At 51.4% G+C, this 12,016-nt stretch overlaps 1 protein-coding gene across 1 annotated transcript; it reads left to right on the top strand.

Annotated features, from left to right (window-relative positions):
• The first annotated feature begins 4,845 nt into the window (after positions 1–4,845).
• CLRN1 (clarin 1) lies at positions 4,846–11,460 on the top strand. The gene is made up of 3 exons (XM_041406015.1): positions 4,846–5,449; positions 8,358–8,537; positions 9,462–11,460. The coding sequence occupies exons 1-3, from the start codon at positions 5,197–5,199 to the stop codon at positions 9,725–9,727; spliced, it is 699 nt and encodes a 232-aa protein (XP_041261949.1). The 5' UTR covers positions 4,846–5,196; the 3' UTR covers positions 9,728–11,460.
• Positions 11,461–12,016: the final 556 nt, after the last annotated feature.

Genomic DNA, 12,016 nt, shown 5'->3' with positions numbered 1-12,016 from the left:
GCCGGGCTGCCCGTGCCAGGAGCTCAGCCCCAGCAGCACTGCCTGCCCTCACCCGGACCCTCTCAGCCCTTCCCAGGACAAGGGACACCTGCACAGGACCAGGCTGCTTTCTCCAGCATCCTAAACCCCTGGAGTACCTGCAATCATTTCGCTTCACAAACTCTGCAAATCTGGATGCAATTTTTTTCTACTTGCAACATTTGCTGACTTGTTTGCCTGTGCTGTCTTTCTGCTTGGTAAAAGCGTCTTCTTGTTTGAGGTGGGTTTATCCTTTGCTCTAAGTCATAAAAACCCCCTTCTAACTAACATACCCTTTGGTTATCCAGTAAGATTGGCTCAGCAATTCTTTTCTTCTAGATCAAAATTTGCTTCCATCTCTATTCCTTCCTCAGCTTCTACATTCAAAAATCTTTCCGTCAAGCATACATATTTGTGAGACTTTCTTGTCAAACTTTCATCCTTCCCAGCAATCAACCTCTCAGAATAATCAGGCTCTGGGTTTGTCTCATCTGGGGTCTGGCACTGCAGCTGGTCCAGCCTGGAGGAGCACAGAGCCCCAGAGAGCAGCAGCAGGTCACAGGGAAAAGCAGGCTGGAAGCCGTGTGCTCCTCTTAAGGTCACTATCAGTTATTTGAGCCACAGAATAAGTTTTTTCATTCCAGAGAGATTTTGTACTTTAACTCCTTTAGATGAGCAGGAACCTGGTGTTGGATTTGCTAGAACAGTTAAGGATGAAAACACCCAGACAGGTAAATAAGCAATTTGAGCAACCAAAGCAATGCTAATTGCATTATTAAAACTGTTACAAGATTGCTCAGAACATGCTCTATTTTCTCAGTGCTTGGGGAAACAGACTGATTCTGCAGATATTATTTTGCTCATCTTGTCTCTCTTTGCTGTCTCAGCACAGTCAGATTTGGGTCTCTCACAAATGTAGTTACAAATGTTAAATGGAAGCTCTGTGACTCCAAGACCCGTCAGAGCTCCTTTCCCACAGTGGGGTGGGGAGTTTTGTTTGTCTATTTCCAGAAAAGTGATCTCAGAAAGACAAATATCAACTCTCTGCATTTGTCACAAGCCCCATTCGTGAGAACCACATTCAAAACTGGAATTTTTCACTCTAAAGTGAAAAACATCTCTTGGCATCATAAGAATTCAGATGGACTTCAAAGACAACAGCAGAAACAAGACTAAACCCAAGTGCAGAGCCCTAAGCCTTAAAGGCAGAGACCTAAGTGCATAAATATCCATGGAGTTCCAGGATTCCACATAGTGATTTCAAGAAATTCAACACCAATCCTTAAAAAAAAAAAAAATCGATCACTCCCTTCTGTCACATCACATTCACTGCTGCACACTGGCCAGAAAATCCTGCCACCAAGCTGCATGACCAGGTTCCCCCCACTGCTGAGGGGTATTTTAAGCTGTACTTAACCAGGCTGTATTTTGCTACACAGGAGACTGACAAGTTCAAGAGTTTTACCAACCATTCTAAACATCTTCAAATGGATTAAAGAGGTGAAAAAGCCACTCATTCTCAGTTCCCTTCCATGGTGGCACCTGTGACAGACTATGACAGATAATAAAATACATGTAGTTCAAATGTTACGTGAAATTTGAGTGGATTTAAGCCCTAGGAAAATGACAGGTGAGCTCGCAGAGGAGCTGTTGCAGACATGAGAAAGTCACTACAGCATTTTCCAGATCACCCTTCAGAGAACTCTGTTTCTGCCCAGATCAGCTCCTGCCCTCACAGGGACTCCTTGCCCGACTGGGGCTGCAGATGTGCCACAGGTGTTCCAAGTCTGGACTGGTGTAATAAAATTTATTCCAACTGAAAACTGACAGTAGCAATACAGACTGTCTACTGGATTTACACCTTGACAATAATCACCACTGTGAAAATCATTCTGGAGCTCTGCACAAGAGATGATTTGAGTCAAGGAGTGTCACATGGAAAATACTTGTGGCCAGAAAGAAGGTTAGTAGTTTTCTCTGCAATCCCATCTAAAAGGAAAGTGAATTTACTGCTTTATGACACAGAACAGATTTCTAGATTTTGAGTCCTGCTGCTCAGGCAAATCTCCTGAGGAACCCACACGAGTCAGAGAGAACCAGAAATGAGAGGTCCTTCCATTGCTCAGTGCACGTGGCCACATCCAGCAGGCAGCAACCCTGTCGTGTATTCATTGTGATGTGACACCTTTATGGGCCATCAGACCTTCCCACCAAAACAACTCAACAGCTGCTGGCATTCTTTGAAACTTCAGGAGCAAGGAGCTGAGGCTCTGTCAGCTGCACAAAGTGCTGGGTTCGGGCTGCACGCAGCCTGCAGGGAGCCCCTTGCTGCATGGAAACCTAAAGAGCCAGCTGGGACAGAACCACAGAGTCATGCAGGTTGGAAAGGGCTTCTAAGATCGTCACCTCAAACCATTAATACAGCACTGCCAAGCCCACCACTAAAACACGTGTGATCCATGATAAAGGCTCAAACCAAGATACTAAAACTGGAAAAACAGACAGGAAACAAAAACATGCGTCAGCTGGGCTTACATCAAAACACAGGCAGCAGACAGCTGTCCTTCAAAGAGCATTTTTAACAACAATAACAATGTCAGCAGGCAGATGTCCTAGCTGTGGACATCCTATTTACAAAACAAAAATCCTTAGGGCTTACACGAGCTGCAGGGTGAAAACAGTGTACAGCCTCGTGACTTACAGCCTCTTCTGCCAGGGAAAAGCAGAAGTTTACCAAGGGGAAGGAAACAGGAGACAAAAAGAAGACAAACAGCACCGCGCGTGGTGACATCGCTGCAGCGCGGGGAGCGGCCGGCGTGCAGCGGCGCTGGGCGGCTGGGCAGCCTGCCGGGGCTAGGGACCCCTACCCGGGGATCGGGGCTCGGGACCCTGACCGGGGCTCGGGGCTCGGGACCCCTGCCCAGGGCTCGGGGCTCGGGACCCTGACCGGGGCTCGGGGCTCCGGGACCCTGCCCGGGGCTCGGGACCCCTGCCCGGGGCTCGGGACCCTGCCCGGGGCTCAGGACCCTGCCCGGGGCTCAGGGCTCAGGACCCTGCCGGGGCTCGGGACCCCTACCCGGGGCTCGGGGCTCGGGACCCCTGCCCGGGGCTCGGGGCTCGGGACCCCTGCCCGGGGCTCGGGGCTCCGGGACCCTGACCGGGGCTCGGGACCCCTGCCCGGGGCTCGGGACCCCTGCCCGGGGCTCGGGACCCCTGCCCGGGGCTCGGCAGTGCCCTCCCCTCACCCCCGGGCCAGGGCAGGGCAGGGTTAGGGTGCTCACCACAGCCTGCCCAGCAGGTGACACCTGAACCTGCACTGGTGAGGTGGATGTGTGGGTTCCCCGACCACGGCAGGAGGACGGAACTGGACGATATTTAAGGTCCCTTCCAGCCCAAACCATTCCCCGTGGCTTTGGAAGGTCAAATGTCAAAATGCACAGGCACCATCCATCAAGCACTCTGCACCAGTTTCAAAAGTTGAGCTTGAGCCAAGAAAGAACTGAGTCTTGAAAATTCCAGAGGTGGTTAAGAAACTGCACATAATTTGGGGGTTTAATTTCTTCTCAGCTCCAGATCTGGTAAGGTAAAGTTAAAACTTTCAAAGCTCAGTTTTCTCTCAGAAAAAAGTCAGCACCTTCTCTGCTTCTGCTCTCGCTCAAATCTTCTGTGCCTGCTGTGCAAACACAGGCACGCTGCTTCCACGTCCAACAATTCCCACTCAGCGTTCATTGTACCTCACAGTACAATGTGGTGCCATTAGAAGATTTCCTGCAAATCAGATGGACACACCTGCATAAAAATGTCTGGTGCCCTGAGCTGGGGAGCGCAGCTCTAAGGGGCCAAAGCAGCGTGTTTTCAAGGCGACCCAACCTCAGCTCAAAAAGCACCACTGGACAAACAATGGCAGAAAACCTGAATTAAGAACAGAGCAATGACTTTCGGAAGTTTCCCTACCAACACTGCCTTTTGAAACACAAAGAGAGAACATGACTACAATTATATCTGGAAGTCACAAGAACTTTGGAACACAGACAGAGAGAAGGAAAAAGGATACAAATGCATGTGCAACAGTACAAAACCACATAATTTGGCTCCAAAAGCAAATAAAGACAAAAAGCCAGCACCCAAAAAATAAAGCACATCACACCCTACCTGCTGAAAACCACAGCACATCCGTGTGCCAAAGTCCTGATGTCACCCAGGCATTGGGGTTAAGAACTTTCAGAAATTTCCCCTGCCTGCTGTGACAGCTCTCCTTCCTCAGTTTCTCTCTGATTACCATAAAAGTGTATTGGGAACACAAAGACAACCCTGTCAAGTATTTCGCTCCAGCCCACCTGCTCTGAGCTCCACATAATGCCTTGTTGGCACATCTATCTGCCTGGAAATGCTCCCAGACGTGCCATCCCTCAGCACTACCTTCTGCTTGTTTCTGCAAAGCCCCTGAAGCCCCGATTGATGGAGCAGGTCTGTGCAGAGGGTCCTGAGCTGCGACCATCGCTGGCTGTGTGCACAGACACTGACAAAACACGGGTAGAGTCACAAAACAGATCCGCTTATGTCTTCCACTTTCAAATTTTACTCCAACAGTGTATTTTTAAAGTCAGATATTTCTTCTTTTCTCCAAACACCTGCTAATGAAATTCAAGGAGTTTGATGTTACAGAGCAGATAATCAGATAGAGCAGCCAAGCTCGTCGTCTGAACCCCCAACTCATCCACTCCCCGGGGGCTGGTACGAGCAGAGCACTCATCAAATTACAGAGATCTGTCATCCTAAACCCTCGCTATCAAGTGACAGGGGATGCACTGAAACGTCTGCAAAGCTGTACGGAAGGACACGGGGAAGAAGAGCCTTTACAGCACCCTCCAGCCTTTACAGCACCCTCCGGACGGGGCTGGCCGGGAGCCGGGGCTCTCGGACGGGGCTGGCAGGGAGCCGGGGCTGGCAGGGAGCCGGGGCTCTCGGTAGGGACCAGCCGGCCCCGGGGCTCTCGGTAGGGACTGGCCGGCCCCAGGGCTCTCGGACTGGGCTGGCAGGGAGCCGGGGCTCTCAGTAGGGACTGGCCGGCCCCGGGGCCCTCGGACGGGGCTGGCCGGCCCCGGGGCTCTCGGGCCCGGCTGCTGGGCGCTCGGAGCTGGCTCGCCCCGCGGAGCAGCGCCCCAGCCCCGGTGCAGCATGCCGGCGCAGCAGAAGAAGCTGCTGTTCTGCACAGCCGGCGTGCTGAGCCTGGCCTGCGCGCTGGGCGCGGCGGCGGCCGTGGGCAGCCAGCTCTGGGTGAGGGGCACGACCCTGTGCAGCACCGGAGCGCTGCTCGTCAACGCCAGCGGCCCCGAGCTGCACAAGTTCATCGGCCACATCCAGTACGGGCTCTTCTCCGGGCAGCGAGTGCGGCAGTGCGGGCTCGGGGGCAGACCCCTGCAGTTCTCATGTGAGTACCCACGGCGTTCGAGCCGGCCGAGCCGCGCCCCGCAGCGAGCGCTGATCTCCAGGGTCTGGAGATCTGACTGATCTTATGGTACTGATTTTATGGTACTGATACAGCCTGGCTAATGTTTCAAGAATCTATTACTGCAGTCGCGCAGATAGCCGCATCCCAAGAGATTTATACTGTTTCTTTAAAAAGAACATTTGGGGGGTTTCATTAATCTCTGTTGTCTTCCTCTGTGTGCCAGCATTACAACTTTACCTCTGTGCTGTCAAGAGCCTCAGGAAAGAGCTGGGCACTGGCTGCTATTGAGAAACAAAGCAGCCCAAAAGTTTGCAATCTGTGGCTCTAATTGGAAGAAGGACCGGGGGAGGCTGTCTGGGGGATGCTGGCTGACTTTGTACCTGACACAGAGTGTCAAAGTATTAGTAATGGCTTCACTTTACATTCATAACCTATTAATCTTCAAGGATAAGAAGATCGATAAAAAAATTATGAAGTGAGACACAGTTGTATCCAGCAGCAGGCAGAACAGGCAGTAAAAGCCAGTTGCTGTGTGTACAATACCTCCCCTGATCACAATTATTCTGCAGCACACAGGTCACAATTATTCTGCTATAACAGCACATGCAAATTGCTCACACCTGTGACTTAATACAAGACTAGGTTGCCAGACTAGGTACCAGAAATTATTTACTATGTAACATTTTCCAAAAGTAGTAAACCAAGCTAATTTGATATGGTATCAGTATTTGCTCTCTCTAAATTCCATCACTAGTCTTTTTGTACTGCTGAAGTTCCCTGCTGGTTGCTTGGTGTGCCATCCCAGTGCGCAGTTATTGCACTGTGGCCGTATTTTCAGAGGGGTCTGCAATCCAAGGATTTGGTTTGTGCTGTAGGTGACACTTGCTTATGCCCCAGGGCTGGTCCAGCTGCCAGCAGCTCTGGGACTGACGCTCAGGTTCAGTCAGTGACAGCTCTGAGGGGTCAGGAGCATTCACCTCACAGAGCACTGAGGACAACATGCTGCTCCTGTTCCCAGGGGCTGCAGCGGCCCCCTCCCATCACCTCGGTACCCTGGAAGCTCACCAGCAGCATTCCAGAAAGCAGGATCAACTTATAAAATACACAGCCACAGCTTAACGCACTCACTGCGCTGCAGCACGTCTGAGCAGAACAGACACAGAAAATAGGCTAAATGATTTAGTTCTGCGCTTGTTCCCATTAAGTGCTCCCCTCTGACCACTGTATCTCTTTTAATTATAATAGGAATTTGCTCTGCCAGCAAACCCAGTTCAGCTGGGGAAAACTTCTGCTCCATTTGTTCCCACTCATTCCCATCAGTTTCTAGGTCAGTGGTTCATTTTCTAAAGGTCTCTGCCGTGCACAGCAGACATGGGTTCATTCAGGACCATGAAGGAATGCTTAACTTTCAAGACAACATTGCTTCTGGAATTAATTTTTCCTGATACATCACATATAAAATGTTAATGACAGAACCAGCTATAGAGGTAGGTGCCCAGGGGAAGATTCAATACCACACCATAACTTGTCTTCTTAAAACAAACCATACAAAATTGTATTATTAAACACTCAGTTTTGCATGTTTTCCCAAAGTATCAGACAGTGCCACAGGAGCTAATGCTATTCCTTGTAGGAATCCTGCAGAGGGAAGCACTGGAAGGGCTCGAGGTGTCCCTGGAGCCTTCCCTTCCTCAGGCTGTTGTTTTGGTGTTGGGCGCCCCAGGGCTGGGGGCAGCCCTGCAGATGGAGCCCACCTGAGCAGGGCAGGGGGCAGAGTCCCCCCTGCCCTGCTGCTCACGCTGCCCCGGGCAGGGCAGGCTCTGGGTGCCAGAGCACCAGGAGCTTCTCCCCCTGCAGCCCCCGTCCTCGTCCTCGGGCAGCCACAGCCTCAGCCTGTGCTGGGATTGCCCTGGCCCACATCAGCACCTTGCGCTTGGCCTGCTTCAGCTTCGTGGGTTCTGCAGACATTTGTTTCATTGATTTCCCTCTCATTTAGTCAGGGAGATAAATGGACTTGGTACCCCATTTCCTGCTGCCCTGTGCTCCTGCATGGAGCTGCAGAGCAGTTTGCTGGTACAGACTATACACGGAGGAGTAATTGATGTGAGGCTGCTTTACTCTCCACACATTAAACCACAGCAAAGCAGCATCAGGCGTTATTACCTCACTTTAGTCATGCCCCCAGAGAGCAGGAGCAGTGAAGTGTATTTCACAGCTCCTTCCAGGACACCTCCTTTTGGCCAAACAAACAGGAATTTTTAAAAACCATTCTCTTGCTCTCTGAATGTCTATCTCTGTGTCCTAGACAAACAGGACCACAATTTGAAACAGTAGCTTAAAAGCTGCATAAAAATATTTAGAATAAATTATTCCTGAATTTGTGCAACAACAATCACAGCATAACTTCCTTTCCCACATCACAACCCTTTGTGGGACCTCATGATCATGAATGAAAAAAAGCTTCCTCTCCCCAGAGAGGAGGGGATGGCTAAGCCTTCAGCCAAGGGAGATCAGCCCCATAACACTGGCACTGGAAGAGACCTGGGTGACACCTTGTGCCAGACCTGCCCCTCAAATGCAGCTTCCTGGCTTGCCCCAAAAGATGCTCTTCACAGTGAGGAGCAAATAACACCCTCAGGAAGGGGAGGAGAGGCTTTCCCTGGAGCTAGCCTCTCTCTCTCCTGGCCAGCCTATGCTTCTGAGTTTCTCAGAGTTTTTCTGCCTCTAAACAGCCACGAAAAGCCATTTCTAGTGAATTATTTCATCTGGTTGCATTTAGAAAAGCAGGACCCAAAACATCACTATGAATGAGCAGGAACCCCCAGCCTGACATCAGAGACAACTTTGCCTAATGTGTGTAATAATGCTGTGTTTGTTTTGTTTTCAGTTTTTCCAGATTTGCTCAGAATCATCCCTGCAAGTATCCACGTCAGTGTCATTGTCTTCTGCACAGTGCTGATTGTCTTTGCCCTGGTGGGCGCAGGGTTCTTCATGTTCAATGCCTTTGGCAGCCCCTACGAGACGCTGCACGGCCCTGTGGGGCTGTACCTGTGGAGCTTCATCTCCTGTGAGTACCCAGGCTGGGCTGAGGCTGGCACTGCTCAGCATCACCCACTCCTCAGCAGGGGACAGCGCGTTAAACTGTGGCTGCATTGGCTCTAAATTGGCAAAAGCAAACCAGGAGGAAGGTGGGTGGCTCTGCCGCATGAAAACACATGTTTTCCAAATTGAAATTGAGAGAGAAAGTGGGGAAATCCCTCAGAGGGGGGTGGCAGGATGGGAATGGGGAAGCAGCTGCAGGAAGTCACAGCAGAAGGGTCCCAGGGACCCAGAGCTGGGGTGGCATCACTGACACCCCACACACAGTCAGAACCAGGAGCCACCCCAGAGTAGGAAAAGGGGGGGAAACAACCAAAATATGCCAGTGAAGCAGCTGGTGCCACAACAGGAGGGTTCCAGACAGGGTCAGCACACCGAGCAGCACAGCCTTGCCAAGGACAGGAGAGCTGAGCAGCCAGAGGCTGGCAGCAGCTCCTGCTCTCCAAGAACCACTGCCACGCAGGGATAACAGCCACACACCTGCTCCCTGGGCTGCTGGCTTGGCTGACAGCAGATTTACCCTGACTTCACAAGGTGTTGCACATTACAACCATAATTTAACAGAGGACTTCAGAACACGTTTGTGTTCAGGCACACAGAGAGCTCCATTATGCCCAACGGGACAATGAGCAAATTAAAGCTGGATGTGAGCACAGATACTTCACTAGCTCAGGGCACTAAAGCAGCCATGATAAATATTCCTGCTCCTGAGGCAAATTCAATTAGAAAAGCTTACCCATTTCAACAGCCCTTGGCTTGGATTCCATAAATAATCCCTGTTGCAGCTATGGGGCCATACAAACACTCTCCCTGTGGTATTTGGCTGCAGTACACATCATGCAGCAGGGCTGAGGGATTGCTGAGGTGATAAGCATCTCCCCCTCCCTTTCAGGTTCCTGTGGTTGCCTCATCATGATTCTCTTCTCCTCAGAGGTGAAGATCCACCACCTTTCAGAGAAAATTGCTAATTTCAAAGAGGGAACTTTTACATTCAAGACTCACAGTGAGCAGTTTGCAAATTCCTTCTGGACCATCCTGGTTTGCTCCCTGGTGCACTTCCTCAATGCCCTGCTAATCCGATTTGCTGGATTTGAATTTCCCTTTTCAAAGTCAAAAGATTTGGGAACAACCACAGGAGCAGTTGACTTGATGTATTAAAATGATGGGATTTAAGAACATTTCAAGCAGAGAAATTTGTCACTATTACATCAACAACCACCAGATGTACCAACTTGTGAATGATTGCTCTAGGGAAGGTAAAAAAAGGGAAGTTTCAAATAAGTGTTAATATGGTGTAAGCAGTGAACAAAAGAAGATGTGCTGTATGGTAATGTCTGGATGGAAAAGCCCTCTTTCTTGGAGTAAGGTCTTAAGACAGTTTTTTTTCTGCAAACTGTTTAAAAAGTGGCTGGTGTGAAGAAAAACAGGAATCTCAGTAGCATTGCACTGAATCTGGAAAGCCCAATCAATGGGCTGCAGGAGAAGCACGCAGTCACCAGCAGCAGCTCTGCCCTTCAGCCCTGGTGAAGGCAAGGATGCAGCCTGACCACGTCAGAGCAGCAGGGCCCAAGGACACCCAGCAAGGGACAGGACAGCGCCCAGGCCCTGCCCCAGCACCCCTCAGACTCCAGCTCAGAGGGCACAGCCCAACCACCTGCACTTTGATCTGGCTTCACATGCATGGCAACAGCATCATTTCTCTCCATGAAACTCTCTGGGTTTTTTGCTTTTAACAACCCAAACTCTGCTCCAAACTCGAAGTCCTGGGAGCCCTCGTTTCCCCAGCAGCTGCTGCAGCTTGGCACAAAGCTGGCACAGCACAGCAGCTGCAGGGGAGATGCCCCATGTTCCTGCTTCCCTGAGGGAGGCAGCCAGGCTTGGCAGAGCTGAACAAACCCCCTGCAGCTCACCAGGAAAAGGGCATTTCCCAGGGCAGAGCCACGGGAGTGAGCCCAGGTACCTCCACCTTCCACTGCCCCTCCAGAGAACAGCCCTGCAAGTTTTCATCAAACAATACCAACAAACCCCGTCAGAACCCCGGTGAAGGGCAGCAATAACACAGCAGACAGGCTCCCGTGCAGGCTGCAGCTCAGCAGGGCTGAGGAACAAACACAGGGAAGCCAGAGCAGATGGACACCTCAGCCCTCACCCCTGGACATCCCCAAGTCAGCTAAAGCAAGAGCTGCTTCCCCAGGCAGAGCACCATACACCAAACCCTGCCTCTCTGGGGTTACCTGGGTGCCTTGGAGATGCGCAGCTCCTCACAGGACACAGCCACAGCCTTCAGAAGAAGCAGAGGCAGAGAGCCCCTGCCCCATTTATCCGCAGGGGCTGTGCCCAGCTGTGGGTGAGGAGCAATCCCTGCCAGCTGGGGTGAGAGCAGTCCCAGCCAGCACCCACCCAGTGCCCAGCCACAGAGCAGACACAGGTACCAGAGCCCTCTGTGCCTCAGCACCTACCAGCCCACAAGGCCTTACTGACTTTGATGTGATTTTTGTGTTTTTACTGTGAAAGGCAAAACACTGCCGGGTTGTGGCAAAGGTTTGTCAGCTGCATCTTTCCCAAGGTAGCTCTGCCCCCACATCTCCCTGGATTTTATCAGCGTGGAAGGGCTTCTACAAGTCAGCACAACTCCCAGCTTTTTTCATAATTTTCTTCATAATCTATATGCGTATTCCTCCTAATGTTAATGTATGTTCTTAAAGCATCATTTGTATTGCATCTCATTTTTTATTGTAGTATTGTTTACTACACAGCAAACCCAAACACATTCCTTTACTGTGCAGACAAGAGGAGCCCCAGCCTGGGGTCTGGGAGTCCTCACAGGGGTCCCTGTGCCCAAAGCCCACCCCCACATCCCACCCTGCACCCCAGCATCAGCCCAGCTACTCCTAAGGCAAACAACAACTTCTTACCAGCAAAATAAAATTAAAACTATCTTTGTGGGTTTGACGGGCTGGAAGAGCAGGTATGATCTACCAGTGCAAACTGTGAGGGAGCCCCAGCACGGACCCTGAGGGAACCCCAGGAAGGACCCAGGGGGAGCCCCAGCACGGACCCTGGACCTCCTTGCATCCATGAAAATGCCCCTGTTCCTGCTCCATGCTGGAAAATGCCCCCTCCCACCCCACTTTGGGAAACACCCCCGTTCCTGATCCATGCTGGAAAATGCCCTGCTCCTGCCCCATGCAGGAAAATGCCCCTGCTCCTGCCCCGTGCTGGAAAATGCCCCCACTCCTGCTCAGTGCTGGAAAATGCCCCTGTTCCTGCCCCGTGCTGGAAAATGCCCCTGTTCCTGCCCTGTGCTGGAAAATGCCCCTGTTCCTGCTCCATGCTGGAAAATGCCCCTGTTCCTGCTCAATGCTGGAAAATGCCCCTGTTCCTGCCCCGTGCTGGAAAAGGCCCCGCTCCTGCCCCGCTCCTGCCCCTCTCCTGCCCCGCTCCTGC

This window comes from Onychostruthus taczanowskii, unplaced genomic scaffold (genome assembly GCF_017590055.1).
Source record: "Onychostruthus taczanowskii isolate IOZ18803 unplaced genomic scaffold, ASM1759005v1 scaffold24, whole genome shotgun sequence".
Lineage (NCBI taxonomy): Eukaryota > Metazoa > Chordata > Aves > Passeriformes > Passeridae > Onychostruthus > Onychostruthus taczanowskii.
Note: the sequence above shows the minus strand (reverse complement) of the source record. Positions and strands in the feature narration are given on the sequence as shown.

Coding starts and splice junctions, on each gene's coding strand:
- CLRN1 (XM_041406015.1), top strand. CDS start 5,197: ATGCCGGCGCAGCAGAAGAAGCTGCTGTTCTGCACAGCCGGCGTGCTG. Junction 5,450..8,357: donor CAGACCCCTGCAGTTCTCAT/GTGAGTACCCAC, acceptor TTTTGTTTTCAG/TTTTTCCAGATTTGCTCAGA. Junction 8,538..9,461: donor CCTGTGGAGCTTCATCTCCT/GTGAGTACCCAG, acceptor CCTCCCTTTCAG/GTTCCTGTGGTTGCCTCATC.